Source organism: Heloderma suspectum, chromosome 1 (assembly GCF_057233095.1).
Source record: "Heloderma suspectum isolate Gila_16-S chromosome 1, 16-S_ref, whole genome shotgun sequence".
Classification (NCBI taxonomy): domain Eukaryota; kingdom Metazoa; phylum Chordata; class Lepidosauria; order Squamata; family Helodermatidae; genus Heloderma; species Heloderma suspectum.
The window spans coordinates 339,059,089-339,084,279 of NC_139458.1; the positions used below are offsets into that span (position 1 = coordinate 339,059,089).

The 25,191-nt window shown below is 43.4% G+C and overlaps 1 protein-coding gene across 1 annotated transcript in view; it reads left to right on the forward strand.

Annotated features, from left to right (window-relative positions):
* The first annotated feature begins 2,560 nt into the window (after positions 1-2,560).
* The window catches only part of LOC146359572 (uncharacterized), a 41,207-nt gene continuing 18,576 nt past the window's right edge, over positions 2,561-25,191 (forward strand). Inside the window, exons 1-9 of the mRNA XM_084827652.1 lie at positions 2,561-3,217; positions 10,070-10,189; positions 13,628-13,747; positions 14,088-14,207; positions 16,005-16,127; positions 17,496-17,578; positions 18,692-18,817; positions 20,285-20,330; positions 24,696-24,829. Coding sequence (XP_084683778.1) covers positions 2,977-3,217; positions 10,070-10,189; positions 13,628-13,747; positions 14,088-14,207; positions 16,005-16,127; positions 17,496-17,578; positions 18,692-18,817; positions 20,285-20,330; positions 24,696-24,829 — 1,113 coding nt within the window. The 5' untranslated portion in view covers positions 2,561-2,976. The remainder of the gene's footprint in view (positions 3,218-10,069; positions 10,190-13,627; positions 13,748-14,087; positions 14,208-16,004; positions 16,128-17,495; positions 17,579-18,691; positions 18,818-20,284; positions 20,331-24,695; positions 24,830-25,191) is intronic.

Sequence of the window (25,191 nt, forward strand, 5' to 3'; positions counted from 1 at the left end):
CAGCATTCTTCACCATTGTTAACTCATTTATCCTCACTTGTCCATCAGGTAAGTTATTGCTGTTACCATTTTATGGGCAGGAGGCTGAGAGTAAGTAACTTTACTTGCCTGAGAGCTAGCTCAGCAGAAGGGTGACCCCACATTTTGTCTTCCTAATCCAAGTTAGTATGCTCCTATAAGACACTGAATTGCAGACCGGAAGGTCGGCAGGTCAGCAGTTCGAGACCCGAGTGCTGCGTGACGGAGTGAGCTCCCGTCTTCAGTCCCAGCTTCTGCCAACCTAGCAGTTCGAAAGCAAGAAATTGCAAGTAGATAAATAGGTACCGCCTCGGTGGGAAAGGTAACAGCGTTCCGTGCACCTCGGTGTTCAGTCATGCCGGCCACATGACCACGGAAGCGTCTTCGGACAGCGCTGGCTCTTCGGCTTAGAAATGGAGATGAGCACCACACCCTAGAGTCGGACACGACTGGTTGGGGACACCTTTACCTTTTTACTATATAGTACACAAAGTGAGCATGGAATCTTATGTCTACTCAGAAGTAAATCCAATTGAGTTCAATGGGCTCAAGTAAATGGGCATAGGATTGTAGTCTTAGCCACTGTGCTTTGCCACATCTGTCATGGGGATTTCACTGCTGGCCTAACTCCATATTCTTCTGATACTTGTTATTAGATAGCATGTTATGAAGAACATATTTGTATGCATCACAATGCTTTTACAGCACGAGCTGTTCTCCCAGTGAAGAGTGGAGTTTTCAGTTATGTATCTTTGGTGGAAGGTGTGCCTAGGTGCATGTGAATGTGTACAGTACAGTGTGTTATCTACTAACATGCTTAGTCAAAATAAATATTTTAGGCATGTTACAACAGCTTTGGTGTTAATTTGAAGTAGCTAAATATAGGGAAATACTTTCCAAGCTGATTTGCAACATAACACCAGGGCAACTTGCATTTCATGTAAATACATGAAGAGCAAGCGTTTTCAAGCGACTTGAAGCAGCTTCAGTCACTACACCCGACTTGGATTCCTGCATTGAGCAGCGGGTTAGATTCAATGGCCTTGTAGGCCCCTTCAAACCCTACTATTCTATGATTCTATCATACACATCTATGAATCACACACTGCAGGTGTGTTACAATGGACTTGGGTAAAATTTAATGGATGAAGTAGCCTTAGAAAACAGTATACTAAGGCTGCTTGTCTCTGTTGATGGCGCATATCAATAGATGGCACTCTTCACTCAGAGTCAGAAGTGAACAGTTAAGAGCAGACGGGCTGCTATCATCTCATGTCACAAGACAATAGCAGTAGTACAAGTTTCAAAACAAATATATAGCTTAGATGGTTTTAAATAAGGATTAGATAAATTCACGGATGACAGGGTGCTTCAGTGGGGTATTAGTGTGATAGCTAAATGGTACATCTATACTGAGAGGCAGGCAGCATGCCTCTGAATACCAGTTGCCAGGGGAGGGGGTGGAGTTGGAGAGGGCTGGACTTTAGTGGGGTACTTGTGAACTTCCCAGAAGCATCTGGTTGACCCCTGGAAAGCCAAAAGCTGAACTAGGCAGTCCTTTGGTCTCAGCTAGCAGGTGTATGTTGTTGTTTTTAACATTCTTAGCAGCACAGTCCTATTCATGTCTACTCAGAAGTAAATCCCATTGCTCTCCAGAATCTTGGCTATGACCAGCATGTTTGTATGTGCTTCAAGCTGTTTGGCCCTGCTGCAAATGATCCAGTTTGTTGCTGGGTTATTTTGGTGGCTTGGTTGGAGAGAGACAAGCCAGAGGTTCAGGTTTGCATGTCACATTAAGCAAACCACAGACCAAAGGTCTGTGTCGTTTTTAGCCACTCCCACTTGCAACGGAAGTAATCAGGCAGCATTTACGAGCATGCTTATCATGATGTGTGACCCTCCCATTGAATTTAGAGAAGTGGGGGGCATGTAATGATATGTTTTAGATCTTGGATTTCAGGCCACATTTATTCTGTGCTATCTGCTAACTAGTTTAAATCTTCCAGAGTACTTAAAAGAGTGCCCACATATTGTGATCATATTTCACAAGCCTAATACATTATACTTATTGTACTTGTGTGGCACAAACTTGATAGGGCCTTGATAATGAGGGATAGAACAAAGAAGGCCCGTTACACCCAGTCCTAGTTTACATCACGCTTTCACTATCAAAATTATTACCAATGTGTTTCACTGCACTGTATATTGAAGGAACAGGCTCAGTAAATACATCTGTTTAGAACCAGGACCCAATAATGTTTGATGTTCCCTAAGTTCATTCATGCTCATGTATTGTTGTAGTTTGAAAGAGAAATGTAAATAAAATTCTAATATTGTGGTTGTATGTATGTATTTTTCCGTTTTTGTAGACACGATGCATTTATATTTATCCTGGGCTGCTTGCCAATCCAGGTAGTACTATTGTTTCTGTCTGGAAGGAACTGGAATAACCTGTTTGTTTAGCTTTTTGTTGTCTTCTCTGATAGGCGGATCAATTGTAGAGGTGGAGACCAACAGGTATGTTGTCCTCACCTGTGAGGTCAGTCTATATATGCGTAGCCTTCCTTTGTTATCACAGAGACTGTTGCTAGCCTCCCAAAACTGCTGGGCTTAGTTTTAGCATTCAAAACTTGATTTGTTTGCTACAACACAAAGTAGATTCTGAATATACAGCTTTTATTTGATTACCTCATTTTTCTCCCATCTAAAAGAGAGAAAGGCTGATCGTGTCTGGACATGACCCAATGTTTTTAAAGCGTTTCTTACACTTCACAAGTTAGATATACAGTTATATTTTGCTCTGCCGTGAAGTTTGAACACAGTAAGCAACTTTGACCTTTTTGCAGCTAGTCTAGATAATTATGTCTGGTACTACCTAGACCAACACCTGCCTGTACAAGGAACACAACAGCAAGTCAGCAAACCGTCTTCCTTCTTTTCTCTCTGTTTTTTTGTTTGATGAGAAAATTAAGAATGGGTCAGCTGTGTGCAAAGTGTGCCCAGTTGCTTTGTGACTTTGTTCTTTCTGTAAAAACACTGTCCTCAGTTCTGGTGTGCAACGTTAGGGAGTGTTTGGCGCAGATCCAAATCTGCCCCTGTCTAAAACGAAAAAACTTTGAAGCAAGGCAGCTATACAAGCCTGTCTTTCAACCCCACGAAGAGGAGATTGCCCAGGAGTTTCTGCAGCACGTCGAAAGAGGTGAGAGGTTTCTGCTTTTGCAGTTGGGGCAGCCAAGGGTGGGGAGATGTTTACTTGAGCTTTGTGGCTTTGCATAAGATTGTTTCATTTAGTTATCATAGGCAGTAAAAGGCTCAGGGCTCTTTATGCTTCTGCTGCTTTTGTAAGTAATGTTGGAAGAAAGGAGAAACCCACTCTTTGCCTATTTCTAAGAAAACAGTGGGTCCCAATTCCAGATTTATTGGTTAAGCTACTCTCCTCCACCCTTTTAAATTCCAGTTCTACAAAAGTGCAAAGGACTGCCTTCATCTCAGTAGCTTCCCTTTATCTGAACTAAAGCTACCACATGGGCATTTTGCCATTTTCAGTCCTGCATTATCAGTCCACTTTCTCGTCTATCTCACATGGCCTGCAGGTCTTCCACACAGGAACCAAGACAGCTCAGTACAGCACCAAGGTGGTACATAATAAATGTGGAAAGGTAATAGTAGTAGCAGCGATGACATAACAAACACTATTATCTTGCAGCCATCCATCTCTAGCTTGAGGTGGTACCCTAGTTCTCATATGTATTCCAGAACATGTTACTTTTCTGATTCTGCTACTGCATTGTCTGCACTCAGCCCCAAGCCCTAAGAAAAGAGAAATCCTAGTGTTATGACCAGGTAGATCAAATTATTTAGCTTTCACAATATGTGTGATATGATACATTCATACATACATGCACACACACGAAATGTACTGAGTCTGGATTTTTTGTATACACTTTTCTTTGTAAGATAAATTCAAAGTAGCTTACAGGAATGTCCATAAAATATATAAAACACAATTAAAACTAAAGGCTCCTAGCACTACCAACAGCTTGTGCAGCTATGCCATATTTTCCTCCTTATTTTTTTTACTCTGGTAAGAAAAAAGGCAGAAGAAGCTGTGGGAAAACACAGGAGGGTTAGAAATGGAAGATGATGCCAATAACCCCCTTACATTCCATGTGAGGTAGTGCAATTGTACAGAAAGCTTTGTCTGGACACTCCCCAAATTACTAAATAATTATTATTATTATTTACATTTATAGCACGCTTTTTTTTCTTGCAAGGAACCCAAAACAGCTTGCATGGACCTTTCTCGCTCCATTTTATCAGGTTAAGCTGATGTTCAGTGACTGGCCCAAAGTCACCCAGTGTGCTCCATGGCCAAGTGGACTAGAATCCAGATCTCCTGAGTCTCAGCCCAACACTAACCACTACACTACAGTGGCTCTCTGGATTTCACACAAAAAACAAAAGCAGATAAAATAGCTCATCACAAAAAATGGGAAAGAGGGTTTCAGGAACCTGGTTATATTAATGATATGTGTGGTGACCAACAGCATACAGTATTTGAGTGCATGAATCCCAGATGGCATTAATAATATTAGTAGTAATATACTTCCATCCCACCCTCCCTTTAAGGAATTCAGGTTAGCATACCCCATTGTCTTCACAACTTTGCTGTGAGGTAGGTTAGGTTAAGCGATAGTGATTAACCCAAAATTACCTAGAGAGTTTCTTGGTGGAGTGAGGATTTGCTTGGGGATCTCCACAGTTGTAATCCTACACTCTAACCATTACATCATGCTGGCTGTCACACTGGGTCTGCTCTCAAATATAATTAAGTACTTTTTTTGCATATATTATAACATACTAGGCATGGCAAGGTTCAGTTCAAAAGGTATGTGAATGAAAAAAGTGACTGACAAGCAAAAATAGTTTGTTAGCTGCCTTGACTGCTTTTTAGTGGGAGAGCAAGAGATAAATATTTTAAATAAAGTAAGACGATTTGCATTGGCAATTGTCACATAATTTGCCCTTTGAAAACATAAGAACGTTCTTGCTTGATCAGGCTAGGGTTGCCAGCTACCCATTTTTGGGGCTGGCAGGTTGTATTCTTAACCTTCCCGCCTCCCTGATCACTTGCCTATCCAACTTGGGACAGGTGTGGCAAAGAGAATGCAGCTGACAACAGAGGAGCTGCCAAGTCACAATGTTCTCTGACTTCGTGTTCATATGTATGAGACGGGGTGAGGAAAGCATGTGTGCGTCTCTTGTCTCACTCCCATGCACAGAGACAGAGTGCATTCCTGCTTCTGTCTGTCACACGTATCCCCATCTGTAAAATGAATAAATATCTTCTAGATGCTTAATTCCATGACTGTATAATATTTTAAACTTAATCCCAAATCTGTGGTCTAGCCTAGCTCATTTTCCTGTAATCTGGTCCACAGATCTGCACTGTATCTGTTAGTTTTCTTCGCTATAGAATCACTGGCTGTCTTTGGGACTAGCCTGAGCCTCAGTGTTCTGAATCTGTAAAATGAGTAAATGTTTTCTATAATGTCTTCTAAATGCTTAATTCCTTAATAATATACCACATATATATGTCTGTGATACATTTGGTTTGACATGTCCTATGGCTCTCCTCTTGTTTGAGCAGAGCCTTCTTGGTGGTGGCACCCCAGCAGGGGAATTCCCTTTCAATAGAGATTTGCCTGTCTCCTATGCTGTTGTTATTTAGGCACCAGTTAAAGACGCATTTATTTGTGCAGGCTTTGAGAGTATACGCAGGCACTGTATTTTTTATTGATTGTGTTTATTGTTTTATTATATTTTGTTATATATTTGTGATTTTAGAGTCATGATTTTAATGTGTATGTGGTGTCCTATGTTTTATATAGGTAGGCTCTTTGTGAGGAAGGGTGGAAATCCTATGGCGATGCCCGTAAGCCTTCGAACTCAGAGGCTTACAGGCATCCTATGCAGAGTGGGAGGAGGAGTGGAGGTGATCGTCTCCTCCCTCCCGCTCTGTATTTTGGCTAGATGGGCTTTTTCACCCATGTAGCTGGGGTGTGTTGGAGCAGGCGGGAAGGAGGCTGGGGAGGCCTTGGGATACATTGTATCCTGGCTTCCCAGTCCTCTCCCCGCCCACCGGCAAGCTCCCTTTACACTCTCTCCAAGGTCACCTTGCGACCTCAGGGAGGCAGCCAGCATGGTTCTCCTTGTGCTGACTGCAAGAGGGAGGGGGAGGGGAGTGTGGATTCGTGGTAAGAGTGAAGTCTCCAACCTCGAATCCAGGAATGCAAATTATTTTATGGCCATAGGAGTGTTCCCTAAATAAATAAATCTGCTCTGCATACACTTGTAGTTTTTGTTTTCTGCTTCTGACACAATTATTGTCTGGACTGTGCTAGATTCATTTGTGGTGACCTGAAATCATGTGTCTGCTATTGCTTGGTGGCAAGGAATTTTCAGGCACATGCAACAGCTGTACACTTTCGAGGAATCAAGGATGTCTCCAGAAGAGGCTTTTGTCAGGCACTCACCCTGCCTCATTCACAGAATGTTACGCCTTCACATCATTGCCTTCCACTTGCAAACCTCCTGTGTTTTCCCACACTTTCCCCATCTTTTTTTCTTTTCACAAAAAAAATATTACGCAAGAAAAGATGGAAGAGCTACGTAATGTACTTTGGCCTTGCTAGGAGCCTTCTGTCTGGAACCACCCAGAGTGTTTTCCGTGGGCTCTGGCACTGGACTCACTATCAGGCTCCATCTCAGGACCTGTTTCTAGGCCCCGCCTAGGTAACCATTTTTTAAAATGTAATAAATTAGTTGGCAACCCTAGATCAAACTAAAGGTCCATCTATTCCAGCATTCTGTTCCCAACAGTGGAATATAAAACCGGACAATCAAGAGTTCAAATCTGATCAAGAAAAAAATATAATCAGATGATATTCAATTGCAAATGCTCTGTCTGCAAAGTGACTGAACTGTAGATTTCTTTATCTGCTAGGTACATGCAAGTCACTGTTTTTGCCTGTTCAGCACAGTGTAATTCTGATTACAGCTGGCTCTTAATATCCCTCACGAATTAAGACCTGATTAGCCTAGCTGTTCATTATATCTCTCTTGCATATCTTAATGGGATATCCATATGGCCAACTAAATTTTCCTTGAAAGGTAAATTTCAAGATTTCCTTGAAATCTCATCAAAAATATTAGATACTAATCATTAATTACCTAACACCTATTAATTTATTATATGGATATTGCTTGATCATCCTTCTTTCATTGTCCAGCTGCATGCTACCCTTATGAAATTTGTTGAAATGTGAGTGTGTGGTACGTTTGATGTTTTGATGGGAAAGCATTATTATGTTCAAAGGCTAGAAGTCACTGGCTAGCAGGCAATGTGACATTCATTCAGTTTGAGAATGTAAGAATGACTTTGCTGAATTAAACTACAGTTTATCTCAATGGAAGCTGGTGACTTCTGGAACTGCAGTGACAGTATTAATAAAGACAAGTGCCTTTAAATGTGTGGAGGATGCTATGGTCTCTTCACTGAGAACCCCCACCTGTTCTCCTGATGCCCATGGATATGGAGACAGATTCCTTGTTAGAGGGTATCACTTGCAACGCTGACCTTGGTATTTCACATTTAGAAATTAAGCCATGCCACACCCTGTTGCTCCAAACCAGAAAACAAATATGTCAGTGTTTATTAAGGTATCAAGACCACTTGCTCCTGCTGGCATGCAGTTCCTTAAAAAGCACCAGCAACTCCATTTCAACTTCTTGAAATTAGAACTAGCTCTAGTTAAGACCATATACCAGAACTGTTTTCAATGCCACAGTTCATCTTTAGAAATATGATGTAATAGCCCTGACCCATGTGCAGAGTACTTCTCTCCATAGGTCTGAGGTTAGGGAGAATACAATCCATGTTTTTTTGGAGGGGGATAGTGTGGCAGTTTGTGTGAAATTCAGACATGCTGGAGACCCCAAACTTTTAATTTTAGAAACGTGCTCATAAACCGATCCACACAACTTGTAAGGTTAGGGCTTTGCTTGAGAAACACTACAATCACCGTGGTTATCTATACATGTATGATAATAGTGCATGTAACTAACCTGACAAGACCCTCCCTGCCACAAAGAGGTAAGGCTTGTTATGACTCTGGCTGCTTTGTCCCTCTTCATAGTGAAGCCCCTCACACAGCCAGCTCCACCATACAGGTGCTGGACCTTTTCTCTCCACCCAAGAGGCAGCGTGTGTGTGTGTGTGTGTGTGTGTGTGTGTGTGTGAGAGAGAGAGAGAGAGAGAGAGAGAGAGAGAGAGAAGTAGGAGCCAATGGGCAGCAGAGATTCTTACTGCAAGGCCTGGCTGGGACAAAATAGACTAGACAAAATGGCCATGACAATGAAATGGCTATGTGAGGAGGGGAGACTTGTCTGGCTCCATTCCAGAGTGGGTAAGTGTTGTATAATAGGAACAACCCTTCATGCTTCTAGGCACTAGGGGTGATGGGGAATGTCCTGTAGCTTGATCAGTTCCTATTTCCTGCTCTCTCTCCTTCCTCTTCCTTCTCTGCAAGAAGCAAGTGTCACGAGGTCTCTCCAGAAAGGAAGGAAGCAACCATATCTCATGCCTTTGCTCACCTATGCTCACACATCCAGCTTTATGGGGTGCTTGTAGTTCAGCAGTGTTAGGTAGCCTTCTTTGACAATGTGTATAAAAGCAATACTTAAGTTGATTTGAACTTTTAAACTGGCTCAAGCCTGCATTTATTGTCTCCAATACTAAATGCTGTGTTGCCACGCTTTCTCTATATAAAGCAACTTTGCTGCAAGACACACCAGACTTTCCAACACCTTGGGTAACTCTGTTAGAGTTCTGGCTGAAACCTGGAGCAGATTCACTGCCCCACTAACATCATAGCCACCAGCTTCCGCTGCCTACAATCCCCAGCATTCCTGAACATTGGCCATGCTAGCTGTGGCTGATGGGAGTTGAAGTCCAAAGCATCAGGAGGGCAGCAGATTGGGCAAAGCTACACAATGCCTTCTTTCAGGATGCCCCATTGCCTCTCTCCCCAAGTTTTCTATTTTGCTCAGCATTTTGTAGTCCCAAACATCTTTCTACTTTTGCAAAAGTTGGGATTCCCCCCTGCCCACCAAGCATGCTGATATCTCCCTCTTGTTTCTCAATAGCTCAGTTTTGGCTACACAGTCATCATAACTCAATGACTGAGTTTGTTATTAATCTGTTTAGCCCTGGCAACCCCTGTGATTTTTTTGATGATATCATGCCTACTTCTGATGTGATGATGTTATGGGTGCCTGCAAATACAATCATGTGGGCCACCAAAGGCAGTCAGTATAAACAGCATTGATGGGAAATTAGGTCAAGGTTAAAGGAACCGCGGTGGCTTAGTGGTTAAGATGCTGAACTGCAGACTGGAAGGTCGGCAGGTCAGCAGTTCGAGACCCGAGTGCTGCCTGACGGAGTGAGCTCCCGTCTTCAGTCCCAGCTTCTGCCAACCTAGCAGTTCGAAAGCAAGAAATTGCAAGTAGATAAATAGGTACCGCCTCGGTGGGAAAGGTAACAGCGTTCCGTGCATTTCGGTGTTCAGTCATGCCAGCCACATGACCACGGAAGCGTCTTCGGACAGCGCTGGCTCTTCGGCTTAGAAACGGGGATGAGCACCGCACCCTAGAGTCGGACACGACTGGTTGGGGACACCTTTACCTTTTTTAAAGGAACAAGGAGAAAAATAGCCCCAGGGGGAAAAAAGCTAAGGAAGGGAACAAAAGGATGCTAAACCGTTGTTTTTTTTTTACAGAAAATATTGGGAAGATGAATATTTTTTCAGTAATTTGTTCAGCTCTATACAATATGCCAATTTCAAAGTGCATAAAAAAGTTAGAGAATTTTTTAAACCTCAAAGTTTGTTTTGATTTGCCTGCAGCTTTAAATTCTGTGTATTTGGACTCTTCTAGTATTTAACTTCTTCTGACACAATTCAGACTCTGTTATCATCACATCTTTCTTCAGGTTTTGAAACATCGCCACTTGGCAAGGACTCCCTACAGGCGCTGAGGACCTTGGCATTTTCAGAGAACCCTAGCTTCCAAAAGTCTGCAGCTCTCTATTATTTACACATAAGTCAACACTGTAAGTAAGATCTGTTCCATATGCTTTTTGAAAGTCACAGAAATCCAGTGGAGTGAAACGTTATTTCCCAACTAGTGGGGAATTAGCTGACTAGAGATTTCTAAAACCCTTGTGTCTTGAGCTACTTTAATGCCAATAACTTGTCATAATTGCACTTGTGCACAACCATAGAGTATATTAGGCTTCACAGGGGTGTTGAAGTTGTATCAGTTGGCACAGTTGGGGTGATGCATGGATGTGGAAAGGCAAGGCACATATGCAAGGAAATACAAGGCTAGGGGAGGGGAGGCAGGAGTGCAAATACAGGTACATAAAAAGTCTGAGTTGTGATAAGGTGAGATTGTGGCAGGGAGCAGCAGTATTACAGATGGATGCCTTTGTTGCTCAGACATAAAAGCCGAGGAGATCCAGGAAGTTTATACAGAGAGAAGAGTCCTTGCACTGGAGCCTATGGATCACCTGACTTGGCAAAGACAGCATTTGGCTGAGACAAAATAGCTGCAGTTTCCTCCTCTGACTCATTATCATGGTGGTACAGGGATCAAATAAATAGCTACATGTTCCTTGGGAATAACAGTTTGGGATACATGGTGCCTAAAAGCAGGAAAACGTTGTGATGATGATTAGCAACCTGTCTGTAACATTTTTGTGGAAATAACAGCCCATCGCTTTCAGGTTGAATTAAGTCTTTCATTTTATGGGATGGTACATGTGACAGACCCCCCCCTTGCAACGTATGAAGGTGGAGTGGGATTTCACCTGGCAGCCATCCCCCCTCGGTGCTGACACACCAGCTGGCCACACCGCCTCTGCAGCAACTCCATGTTCCCTCAGGTTGCCAATCAGGATTTCCCTTTGTGTGGAGGAGCCCCACACACCTAGAGGTCATTCTCAGTGAGGCCAAATGCATGGTGCTGGCAGACATGATCAGTCAGCACATGAGGCTCAATGCATGCGGGGGTGTACAAACACCTTCTGGGTGTACAGCAAATTTTGCTAGGATTCAAACTCAGAGGGAACGAATGCTAGATTGTCCGTTACAACGACTGCACAGCATTCTTGACATCAGCTGTCGTAGTCTTACGTGTCTTTCTCATACGCATGCACCAGACTCTGTCTCTGATTTCTGTTCCTTGATGAGAAGTCTAATAAGAGATGTGCACCATAACTACCTTGAGTTCTACTACTTATGCAAACTGCTGTGCACACAGGTACAGGGTGGAGGCAGCCATTTGTTTTGTAGACGCTGCCATCTTGAATGTGCTCAGTGGTTGCATGGTGCAAACACAACCAGATCCAAGATGGATTTTAGAGGTGGCAGTGTGTGCACAGTATGGAAGCAGTGCATTTGCACCACAAGCTAAAAGAGCTGGCCTCTATGTCATCAAAATATTGTGAAGAAAGGTGAGGAGTGGGTAGGTGATCAAGTGGCAGGCAAAGGATATGGGCTTGGATGTAAGAAGGACCACATGCAGGGCAGGATTAGAAGTAGGGAGGGCTTGCTAGTACCATTATGGCCAATGGAGCTCATTACCTAATTTCATTTAATCTTGTCTGTCACCTCACTTGTTAGCAACTTCCATATGATCTCCTTGGGAACTTGTAGGGTGCAGCTTCAGAGAAATATATTTGTTAGGTTTGTCAACCAATAGCATCTTGCGATATACTGCTTTACATCAGCCTTCCACAACTGGTGCCCTCCAGATGTTTTGGATTTCCATCTCCCATCAAGCTCCAGCCAGCAAGGCCAGCGGTCAGGAATTCTGGGAGTTGTAGTCCAAAACATCTGAAGGGCACTATGCTTCATAGGGGAAGGCTGCTTTACACAAATGGTGCTTCCACGCAAGTGCAGCTTTCTTGTAATCATGCTTGTGACCCCATGCACTCCCAAGGCATTTGTACTGGACCCCCCAGCAAGTGTGAACAAGGCCTAACCCTTTGGAATCCAAGACATAAGGATATCTACTTGGAATCCAACTTGTGTAGGCTATTGACTTGGCCTTGTATAAGTCCACAAAAGTTACTAGTCTGCATTTATTGTTACTTTATTGCTAGCCTACTTTTTACTCTTAAGAGGGGCTGGCAGAGGAGGGATTCTTTTTATGAGTAAAACATAGGCTAGTAAAAAAACACACACACAGGGGGATACCTGAGGTAGAGAGGGAGTGGCAGCCCTCTGATTTTCTATGCTGGGCTTGGAGGAGGATGCTTTGCTTCTCAGCTTAGAAATACAAGGAACTGCCAGAGGAGGGATGCAATGCTCCATCTGGCAGCCCCTTTCGTTTCTACACTGGACACAAAGGAGACAATGTTCCCTCTTCTATACCTAGCATAGAAATGCAGGGCACTGTGGGAGGGAGCTCTTCATCCCAACTCTGTCCATCTCACAACCAACTCATCTGCATATGGTGATCAGACTTGTGATGATCAGACTTGTGATGCAAGGCTGATGCAGTATAGCAGGGGTTCCAACCCTTTTGGGCCAGTGAACACATTTGGAATTTTGAGAGGATGCTGTGGGCACTCTCACAAAATGGCTGCCACAATGGTTGTGGATTGTCACCAAACACCCATTTTCCAGAAAGCAAACTGGTGCCACTGAAAGAAACTTGCCCAAGAACAAGTACAAGTCAGAGGTGGGGGTTTGAGTTCCAAAACACAAAACTGCTCTTTTGAACACACACACACACAACAGAAAAATAATACACACACAGGCAAAACACACACATCCTTTGCTCTCTGCCACTCCCTTGAGTACTCCAGGATCTTGTCGGCTACCCCAAGCAAACCTTTTTCTTTTTTCTAGATAGCTGGACACACTTCAAAATGAAGCACTGAGCTGCAGCTACCCTCCATTTTTATCTTCTAATAATGTGGGCCCCAAAGGCATAAATGGCCTTGTAGGCCCCTTCCAACCTTACTATTCTATGATTCTATGAAATAAAGATGATGCTTGAGACATCATCCCCATTAAAAAATAAATACATAAAAAATCTAAAAATTGTTTAAGAAATTAGGAGGGGCAGAGAACCTGGTGGGTGCTGAGGAAGGTGTCTGCGGGCACCGCATGGGAGGCCCTGGCAGTATAGGGCATCATTGCTATGTTGATCCCAGAGTGTGAGACATGTAGGCATAATGGTTACTTGAATTTTCTTTCATCAAAAGTTGTTAGTCCATTAGACAATATGGCCTTACCCTTGAACTGGAGAAGCTGCTGTAGTGGAGCTTTATGTATATGACAGCCAGTGTATTGTAGAATGAGCTTATGTATGTAGTGCATGTATCATGTGAGTCTGCACAGAGAGAGCTGGTAGGAAGGCTTTCTGGACCTCTGGAAAATGGGCTAGTAGGCCTGCTAAATGCTGTGCCTGAGGCCTCAAATATTTAAAGTCAAAAGAGACAAGAGCCTTTTGTCAGCATTTCCTCTTGCTCCTGCAGTGAACATCCAGTTGCCTCCAGAGCATTTGGAAACATATTACGCTTTGTTGAAGTCTAATGACTTGGAGGTTCAGCAGATTTCATCTTTGTCGCTTGTCAATTTCTTACTGGAAGGAAATGGTGAGTCGATGATCAAGATATCTTTTTCTAAGAAAGATGAATGTAGTGCCTGCCAACGATCTTGAAGTCCCCCTTCCCAGTGGTATTGGGAATTGTAGCAGCAAGGGAATGTTGCCTTGCCACCCTGGAAATTCATTTGAAGAGTAGGATATACATCATTAATAAACAGGATGGATTTTTGCCCCAGTGACATATTATATTGGGTTTGAATGACCCGGGGGCCGAGAAGGTTAGAGTGACAGTGGTCCTTTGCCATCTCCAGTAGCATAGGGCTGAATGTTAGGCACTTTTAAAATAATCATATTTAAAATGACTTACTACTGCATCTGTTCACAAACAGTAACTAAAGAACATGTCATACAAATGGATTTACTTGAGCCCATTCTGGAACTGCTTGAATCTGACGATGCCACTGTACAGTGTAATTCCTGTGCCTGCATAATGACACTGGCTGTCTCAGGTGAGTCTAGTTATTAAAAAAAAAAATGCTATAAAGGATAGTGCAATCATTTGATTTGGCGATGATGTCACATATTCACACCCTCTGTTTGAGTGAGAATGATCTGCTTTATACTGATGTGGATGCATGTACCACCCCACCCTGAAATAAGAATTCTGCAAGCAGTTGACTTACATTATGTGGACAGGGTAGATCACACACATTTGTGTGATATATATGCATCCTAGTGTTATATGCTTTGATTAATTTCCATTAGTCATGGCATGGGGTGTTAGGATCTATACAAGGAACTGAGGGCTTACCCTCAGAAGAGAGCAGCAGGCCCAGCAATAGCACCAGGCGTGGGGAGGCAAATGCTGGAGCCCAGAGGTCCCGGAAGGCCCACCAGGGCTGGCACCAGGGTTATGATTTCCTCCCCAAATTTTAAGGGCCTGGCTGGGCAGCTGGAGCAGCCACCAATTCCCTTCCCTCCCCAAAAACATTCCTGCACCCAAAACAAAGTTGAGGGTGTGGCCCAGAGGCATCTGGGGAAAAGATGGTTACAGTTCCCACAGCTGCCTGGCCAGGTGCTTCTCCTTTCAGCGCCAGGCACTTAAATGGAGAAAACTGCCCCTTCAAAGTGCCACCCAGCAAGTTTAGAGGAGGCAGTGATCACGTCCAGGCTTGCATGACTTTTCCCCGCTTTCAGTTGCTTGGCGCTGAGAGAAGGCCCAGGCCAAGCAGTTACAGCGCCCTTTCCCTGCTTGTTTCCGCCACTGCCCCCTCCCCCGCCACCTAGCAAGCTCTCTGCGTGAGGGGCTGCTGCCTGCCAGTGTGGTGGCAAGAGGGCACCTTGCCCAGGATCCTCTCAAACTTGGTGCCAGGCCCGGAGAGCACCCTGAACATAAGAAGAGCCATGCTGGATCTACTCCAGCATTCTGTTCACACAGTGGCCAGAATATCCAGTAGAATCAGGACAGAGTAGCACTGAGGAGGATAATATCTCTGGATACATAAGAACACCACTTGAGAGCCTTTCAGGGGTCAGTAATCTTTTGGTGCTAGGTCTCAACACCTGTTTCTTGCATGTGATGAATAGTATGCATTCATCCCATAAATACAGAACCTTGTCCATTCATTATTTGGAACTGAGCCTGTTTATGCAAGGAAAGCTTAACTCGGCTCTCCTTGTCAGTTGCCTTCAAAACACTTATTCCTGTGGGGAATCTGGATTCACACCATCTCAAGCATGAAGTAAGATGGGAATTTGTTGATCCAGCCTACCCAGCAATGACTACCCTCTAGCTGGAACTGAAAGGAAGGGCAGCTTCTATGTGCTGCTGGAGGCAGAAGCAAATACAGATCCCTTCCCTGCCCACCACTAGACAGTGCAATCCTATGCCTGTTTGGGATTGAGAGTGCAATCCTGTGCCTGTTTGGCCAGAAAAAAAGGCCTATAACTCCCGGCATAGCTGGCTGCGGCATGCTGGGAGGCCTTTTTTTTTTATCAAACAGGCATAGGATTGCACCCTGAATTGTCTTAACAATTTGTTCACAAGGAAGCACATCACTGGCCTATTAATACTTCTTTGTCAAGTTCAACATTTTGGACAGGTAATGCCTCAAGGTGGCCCAGAAGGATAGTCCTGATTACAGAAATAGTCATTTTGCCAGTAGGCCTCCAGGATCCCTAACTTGTATCTAAGAACTGTTTAAATTGTTCAGTCTCTATTCCTTATAGAGTGCTTTAAAGAACAGGAATACCTCCTAGGAAAAAGAAACATTTTTGATTTCATTTGCGCCCTATTTTTTTGCCAGATGTCAACCAGGAAGCAATTGGAGCAGCAGGAGGAGTTGTACCCTTACTTGCCCTTTCTAAATCTAATGATCCTAGAGTCCAACAAAATGCAGTTGGATCTATTTTCAACCTCACACAATCAGGTATTTTTTTATTTATTCATGTGAAGTATTTTTATGCTGCTCCTCAGCCAAAAAGGCTCCCACAGCAGCTGACATATAATCAATTTAACAAGACAGTTCCTGCCCACAAGTGAACAATATAAAAAGACATGACACACAAGGAAAAAGGATTGGGGAGGGAAGGCGGGGGAACAATAATTCTTCTAGCAGGGCTGGTGGAATGGCACAGACATTTATAATTCAGGTGATTTATTTCAAACATGCCAAATACAATAACACAGGAAATATTGGTAATGAAAACATATTGCCAAAGTTACTCTATTTTAAAAGTGAAGAGTTATGACTTTGGGCTGGTTTGGATGTAAAGGTGCACACTGCTCAATTTTTCCCACTTGGCTCCTCTTGCCAGCAGGAGGAGTTAAACAAACCAGGAGGCTTCCATCTGTGGTTTGTTTAATGTTACATCCAAATCGGGATCCCTGGCTTGTTGCCCTTCTAACAAGCCAGAATCATAAGCAAAGAACGAACTCTGACTTGTGATTCTGCCGTTTTAGAAGAGCAACAAGGCATGGATTCTGGTTTACATGGAACTCTAAACAAACCATAGATGGAAGCTTCCTGGTTTGTTTAGCCACTCCCACTAGCAGGAGGAGCCAAGCAGAGAGCGACTGAGCAGCGTGCACAAGCATGTTTGCTCATTCATGATAAGCTAAAATTCTAAAGAATTTCACTTACCATTACGTCTGATCCAGGCCTTTGTTTCTCAGTTGTATTTTTGACCTGAATTACCATAGAATAGTTCATTTGTGACACCATTCAGCAGGTCTTTAGTGACCACTTAGGAAACAGACAAGTTGTGCAACTGATTGTCTATTTCTTAAGCCAAATGTGAACTACGCAGGTTTTATTCTGTATGTGGGACCGGTAGTGAGGTTCCTATTCACAATCCTATGTGTTGTTTCGAGGCCTGCTAGATTAAAGACATTGTACTGCCATTTTGTACAAGTTCCTAAACAGAGCACTGTGTTTGGTGCAATTATGTCTAGTTATTTTGTTTATGACTGTATGAGCCCAAATCACATATAAACACATCCGATTTTTCCAGGATGCACAGCTTTCATTTTGTTTTCATGTAGCATAATTGAGCCGCATTCCTTTGATGCTGTCCCTACCCTTGGCAATGGGTTCCATATTCTGGCAATGATAATTTACAATTCAGGAGAAAATGCAGGTATAAAATCTGTAATAAAATAATTAACCTTTTTCAAAGTTGCCTCTCTAGGAAAATGCTGCACTTTTAGCTCTTGTTATCTATGCAGTGATGACAGTGGAAATGTTCATTAGCTCAAAATAACTTATTACAGACACCTCATTATTGTTCCCTTGCAGAATGGATCCAACAGATTTTGTTCCGTCAAGGTGCTCTCCCAGTTCTCACCCTTTTGTTAGAGTCTCCTGATTCAGAAGTACAGGTACATTAAAATGGAAACTTTTGAGGCTGAACCATCCAATTTTGACAATTCTGGAGAAATAATACATACTGCAGTTCAAAACCGTTGAGACAGAAGCTGAATTCTCAACTGAGATTATAGACACAGGAAAAAACAAATCAGACCATAGCTATTGATATCTTAACTCCCAGCAATTAATAATTCACTGATGTTGCAGGTAAACATTGGCTAGTTGAGCGAAACTTGCTTCAAGGGTAGAGCTGTTTGTGATACCTGGGAGCTAGCTGGTAACCTCTTGAGCGCAATGAAGAGAGGGATCATTTCAGCTGGAGCAAAGGAGCTCTTGTTTCATAGGTCAAATCTGGTGTAGGATTAAAAAATAGCCTGGGATTATTCCAGTCACTCTGTTCTGTTCTTGACATTTGTTTGAGATAACTACTAATAGGGACTAAACCTATTTGAGACTCAAGATTGATCAAATACTTGATCTTTTTTTTGTCATCTTGAGGTAAGTGTGAAAGTGTAAGTGAAATGCAAACATTGAAAAATGAGATTGGAGTGTAGACTTTTATTCTATTTTTACCTCACCTTCTAAGAATTATGCAGAGCCTTATGGTGAGTGCAGTATGAATGCAAAGTATATGCCTAGCAGAGGGGAAAAATGTAATATATGGATCCTTGGTAGATAAAAGTGTGCAGTCCTTTTGTCCCTACCCATAGGGATTTTTGGACCCTTAGGGAAGAAATCATCAAGGCCCTCTACTGAGGCATCATTTTCCAGTTGCCTTCCTTTACATTCCCTTGCAAGTTGCACTTCTTAATAGAGAGGCACCTGTTTCCAGGTGGAGATTGAAAGAGGGTAGTTACAATGAAAGAGGGTAAAAAAACCCATACCAATCCCTTCTCTGCAGTCACTTATCCATCTTACAATGTGAATCCTACTGAAGCTGATTTTCCAGCAGCAGTGGATCACTCTGAGAGACCCACCACTTCTGATTCCCTATTCCATGGGGTCCTGAGCACAGTTTAGGGCCCTAGGCCACAAGCACTCCCATCCCAAAATCCGTCAGCCTTCGAATGTCTCGACTCCTAGGGTTCCATCAACTTTGCCCTTTTCACCTTCTGTGCTTACAGTACTATAGCTGTGCTGCTCTAAGTAACATGGCCACAAACTCTCAGCACCACGAAGCTATGCTGCAAATTGGTGACAGGTTTCTTCTACGGACACTCCTTTGTCTCCTGGCTTCATCTGTGGACAAGGTAAAGCCGTGAACTATATGGGATGGTTGGATAGGACATTACTGATCTAGAGTATTGTCTGCAGTTTTCCTAACAGCCCAATCACAAGTCATTTTATTCTGAAACATCCTTTTGATTTGAAATGGAACTTATTTCCGGGTAAACATGCTTAGGACTGCAGCCTAAATATCTATACTCCTTTCAAATAAAATGATTGAAAACATGCTTACCTCAGTGTGGAGTTAGCTGAATGTGGTATCTTCCCTGAATCTCTAAGAAGGCAAACTCTTCTTTCCTACTGGTCAGTATCCAACGGGGCGCTGCGACCCTGCTGATTCTCTTCTGCAAGTGGGGCTCACCACTTGCACAACAGAGATTTAGCATTTCCAGAAGCAACCAGAAATGAGCAGGAACGCTAGTTTCTGGATTGGGACAGGTCGGTGGAGCTTGCATAAGGGAATTCTGCTGACCTGTCCTGATCCAGAATGCTTGTTTCAGGGCTTCCTCTAGGAAGTGTTAAATCTCTGTTGTGCGAGTGATGGATCCCACTTGTGCAAGAGAATCAGAGGGAGGGACTGCTTGTGGAACCAAATCAGCAGGGACACAGTGTCCCCATAGGATACGGCCCATTGTCAGGGGAGATCCCATGTTCTAATAATGGTTGGGATCTCTTAGGTCATATGTTTACTTCACACAGTGATGGCCCAAGATCTGTTTCCATTCTCTTCCTGGGAGGATCAAGGGCAGGGCGAGGGGGGGTGGGATTTACATACCACAATAATATTCCCAAACAAAATCAAACTTGCCCTATAAGAGACATAATTATTTACTAAATCAAGAACAATCTAGTTGAACTCTTATACTTCTGCTCCTCATAATAAGGAGGATCCATCCATAAGTAGCACTTCTTTGGATGTCTTTCAGGTATCTATGGAGTGCTGTCAGAGTTAGCTTTAAAAGATTAAATTTGCCTTATATTGCCACACACAATGTTTTAACATTAAATTTTTCCTTTCTTGATTATGATTATCCTGTCAGAATATTCTGGAGATATAGGGCTTTTCTACATAAGGCTGTTAATCTGCTGCATCTACTTTTGGTTTCATCACAGAATTGAGATCCAAGCACTATACGAGGACTGTTTCCTTTCCTGGTTTTCTACTACATAACCTCTAGAGTAGCACAAATACGCAAGAGGAAATCATGCTTTCTTTTGCCATTAGAAATAATACACCATTTCCCTGCTCTAAAAAACTCATGGAAAGTGCTGTTTACAAACAGAAGCAAAACTGGAGGGTCACAGCATTTCTAAAGAACCTGTAAACAGTCATGAGTAGGGAATGGCACACAACAAATGCCTCATGTAGAAAAGCTCATAGAGAAAGTTTTGAAAGTAATATGAACCAATCAACTTTATAACTTGGAAGCTGTTTTTACAGCTGAGAGCAGTTTCTCTTGCCATCTCATTTGTTTGTTTTCTGCACTTAGGTTTCAAACCAGGCTTGTGTTTGTCTCAGAAATTTAGCCACAAGTGGTAAGTACAGGCTTAGCATGCTAGTAAATGAAAAACTAGCAGCAGACACCTACACGCACACATACACAGAGAAATGGAAAGATTTTTGCTTCCCCATGTGTTTCGTACTGTCTAGCCTCTGGAAAGAATGTCCATGGTTCATTCTTCGTCCAGTTAGGTAAGAAGAATATCATATTTTGGTTTCAGGCATGTCTGTTGTGACTGCACCTTTTTCTGGTTAATAAGCTCTTCATTGCTCAGGGCACCAGGGGGCATTATGTTAGTCAAGCTGAGGAAGTGACAGCCCTACTATTCTAAGTATACTGGCAATAGATTATTCAGTTATTAAGCTGGAGAAGGTGACTGCCAACCTTGCTTCCTCCAGCATTTAGAAAAGTGCCTGGCTGATGGTAAAGATCAGTAAAATTTAGATTGGTCAACACATTATAATGCTTGAGACTCATTTCGGCCATAGATGTTATGGAATAAGACATCTTATCAGGTCAGGGTTTCACACCAGCTCTAGAAGGAGAAAAGAGACTGAGGAGACACGGTTGGTGAAAACTTGGAGTCTGCTGTATTCTCACAATAAAATTATTTGGGGTGGGGGTGGGGGGTTAATTCCAAATTGTCCAGGCTAGAGTGTGAAAGATTATTAATAAGGTTTATAAACACCAATCCACGCTCCCTTTTAACATTCTTAAAATCCCTGAGTTGTATAAACAAAACTAAATTCGAATGAAGGTTATTTTAAAAATTAAGAATCTGTGTGGTTATCTGATCAAGAGGCTGTAGTCAGTCACTTATGCTTACCACAGTTTATTGCTGGGGACAAACTGTGATGCAATCAAAATTTTGTGAGATTGACCCAAAGTAAGGGGAAATGGTTTTGTCACATGGCCCCTCACCCAACTTTCCCTGGGCAGTATCCAAGTTTGCCTGTGCATCAGCAGGACCCTCCACTAGTGGAACAGGGAGGTAGCTGTTCTAAAAGCCACCTGAAACTAGTTAAAATGCTCATTTCTGCAATGGGGCAGGTCAGCAGCAGGGGTCTCTTTTAGAACTGCTAGCTTTCTGTTGTGCAAGCAGTGGGTCCCGCATGCACAACAGATTGAAGGGGGCATGCAGTGGCAGTATTAGATACTGCCCCCTGAATCATTTTGCTGAATTTTCAGCATGTTTACTTGGGAGTAAATCCCATTCAAATCGGTGTGGCTTACATCTGAGTAGACGTGCATAGGATTGTGCTGCTAATCTCTGATTCCCCCTTCCCGCAAACAGCCTGTTAAATTTTGGGTCTGCTTTAAAATAAAACACACTTGGGTTTTTTGCAAGATATTCTTATCAAAAAAGAAAGAAATTTAAACATTAAAAATGTTTTTCCTGGTAGTTTCAAAATCAGGTTGTATAGAATGGCACAGTGTGACTTTACATTTTTTATTGTCCTTTCTTTGGAAAGGTATTCAGCACTGAACCTCTGTAATAAAATGAGTTGCTGATAAATGATCTGCCCACTCTACAAAACTGTGTGTTTTTCTGTAGCTACTCAACTCAGGTCCGCTATAATGGGCCAATTGGCACAAGCCCCAGCACCCACCATGGCTTATATTATGCATGTCTAATCAGTAAGCTCCACTGACTTCAATGGGTTGTGGTATGTGCCAGCTGCCATTGTGAGTATTCAAGCCACAGTGGGTGGTCACCACGGATTATTGTGATGTGCGAACCCAGTGAGAGTGGGTTAATAAGCCTTGGTTAATAAGCCACTCCAGAACCCTACTACAGCCCATGGGTTCTGGGTGGTTTGTTACCGATGGCCACAAGCCACCCTGTCCGAGTTCCAATGTCATGAAAAGCCGTGGGGACTGCCTGCCAGAGCTTGAATATTCACAGTGGTGGCCAGCATGAGGGACAGGGTGCAAGCAATCGTGTGAACCAGTTCAATGAGTGGCAAAGGAGGGAGCCATTTTTTTTTTGTAGTGGTAGCCATTTTGGGTTTTCCATAGTTCAAAACCTCAGAACAGGACTTTCTGGGGAAAACAAAATGGTGGCTGCTCCAATTCTCTCCCCCTACCAAAGAATTTCACTTAATGCCTGAAATATAGCTGAAACAAAATAGCCAATTTTGAGGTGGGTGAAATGGCTGACAAATGGTCATTGTGTCACTTTCTGGACTCTGGAAGTTAGCTGCTTCCAAATGGGATTCATGCCACTCAGCTAGCAGTGCCATGTAACAAATATTTTCCTTTGCTACTACTTCCTATTGGTCTATCTTTTCTCTTTCTAGAGGTTTTGACTCCATCTGCTGGTTATTTGGAGGGAACCAAGATAATTTGATGAAGTTAAAAGCTTTAAAAATGGGGGATAATTACCAAACACTGAAGGAATGTCTATTGCAAATTAGGGATAGTTTACATTACTTTTTTCACAGACAGGATGAATTCCATTAGCGACCTCTGTGCCTGGATACATATGCAAAGATTTTATTCAGATAAATTGAGCACTTAACTTGCTCTTTGCTGAAGGAGTGAATGGCAAGCTCAGTTCTATGATATTGCAGTCCACAAATTCCTCAGGGACAGGGCTGGCTCAAGACATTTTACTGCCTAAGATGAAGGATGAGATGGTGTTCCCTACCTATGTGCTGAAGCTGACTGGACCACCTGCTGGATCTTACTTCAACACTGGTGATGGAATAGCATTGTCCACCTGCGCCTGAAGCAACATGCTGTTTTAGAGGGCCCAGGACAAGCTGTGGGCCGTACACAAACTACTTCTAGGTCAAAACTGCAGACTCCTGGAGCTGATTTTCTGTATTTAAAATCAGCTGTTGGTGTTAAAATATACAGATGCTATGTTGTATCTAGTAAAGCCCAGAGAAGATGCCCACTGTATGTCCAGAGCTTATTCTTTTAAAAATATTTTAAAGGACCCATTCCAAATTGGCAAGGCCTTTACATCTCAGTGTTGTCACTCAGAACATGCAGGGACAGTGGTGCATTCAGGGTAGGACTTTGGAGTGCAGGTTCAGGGACCCACTCAGCAGAATGAACAGGAGAGCTCCTAAATGTAGCAGAGCTGGCTTGCCACACTTTGAAGTATACCCCTTACGATCTGAAGATGGGGCCTCCTTTAAGACCATTATGTCCAGAGTCTAGGATTACCTCTCTGCACCACTGTACAGGGGTCTGGAGGATGCCCTGCAGTCTGCACCCACCCAACTTGAACAGGATCTTCCTGCCACCACCGCTATCTGAGGTGGAGGACAGAGAAGAGGGGCACAGACTGCTGAGAGGACTTGGACACTCTTATACATTTATTATAGTTCTCATAGTACCCAGAGGACTTGGATGTATTATACACATAAAGCATCCAGAGTGCTAGCTGTGTTAGTCCGTTGCAGCAAAGACAACAAAGAGACTTTGGAACATTAAAGACAAACACATGTATGATGGCATAAGCTGGCCTGTAGCCAGCCTAAAGGTTTGGGGAGTGGGGCTGCCAAAGAAAGTAGGGGTGGGGCAGTTCATCTGGTTTGCAGGCCTTTTAAAGACAAAATTTTAAACTGTTCTAATCTTTTGTTTGTAAAAAAAAATTTTTTAGGGGGGCAGCCCCCAACCCCCCTCCAGCCCACCCCTGGCGACAGGTGTAAAGTGGACTCTGGTCCACATGTACCCATGCAGTAGCACTTGAGGCCTTTGTGCAACCCATGCCCTTCTTGGCCTATATGATCCCCTTTCCTCTGCCCCTCACTTCCAGTAAATGATGTGAAATGATGTGAAATGATGTTTACTGGATTTACTTCCAGTAAATGATGTGAAGTAGGTATTGAAGCCTGGCGTGCTATGGTCCATGGGGTCACGAAGAGTCGGACATGACTGAACGACTGAACAACAACAACAAAGGTATTGAAGGGTGAAGTCCCATACAGTTGAGGAGATGTGCAGACTGCAGAGAGGTGTCTAGCCCCTCTGATATCACAGGAGCCGTATGGGGTCTAGAAGCCTCATAAGTTAGCTGTACCTCTCCCAGCCTGGAATGGGCCCTGCCAGAAGGGGTGTAGCAGCTTTAAGGCATCTCAGACCTGGCACTCTCCTACAGACATCAAGAGCACCCTCTCAGGGTCTCTAGAGGCCTTCCAGAGCCATCGATGCCAACATGGTTCATTTTGGTCTTCATCTTCTTTGGAGTCTTCATTAACCACAGAGTCCAAAGAGTAGCCTCTATACTGCCTTAACATAGTATTGGCCAATCTGTACAGTCCAGCTGAACTAGTTTGTTCTATTCAGTCTAAATGAAGCCCTGTTCTCTCACAAATCCTTTCTCCAAAATGTCTCTCTCGATCTGCACATATAACCTTGAGCTGCCTTCTCCTTTCCCACACAGGGAGTGCTCAGACCAGCATCGTTGCTCTGCACGTCCTGCCCCACCTCCTCCCTCTCCTGGCATCTGACAAGCCAGAGAGTCAACAGAACGCCCTCGTTCTCCTCCGGATGTTATCCCAGCACCCAGATAACCAGGTACACGTTTCTGTTTCTTGACACTGCTGGCCTTGTAAGCATTAGTCAGACATCCATGGCGGGAATACACAGAAGCATTATAGGGATGGCACCAGGAAGGGATCCCAAGACCAGTCAAGTTCAGCGCCCCAGCAGTCCCACTATCTGTATTTTTCACAGAGCACCCAAGATGGTCAGAGGAGGCATGAGGGAATTTTCATTTTGCATGCCTTGCCTCTGATGCTGCCAGGGCAGATTTTTGGGGCAGAAGCCCAGCAGGAGGAGCAGAGCTGGTTTACACTTTTTGGAGTAAGGGAAGTCCTACATGTTGCCATCTAAAGAGCCACCCCACACCATGAGACCATCAAGTCCAGAGTGTACAA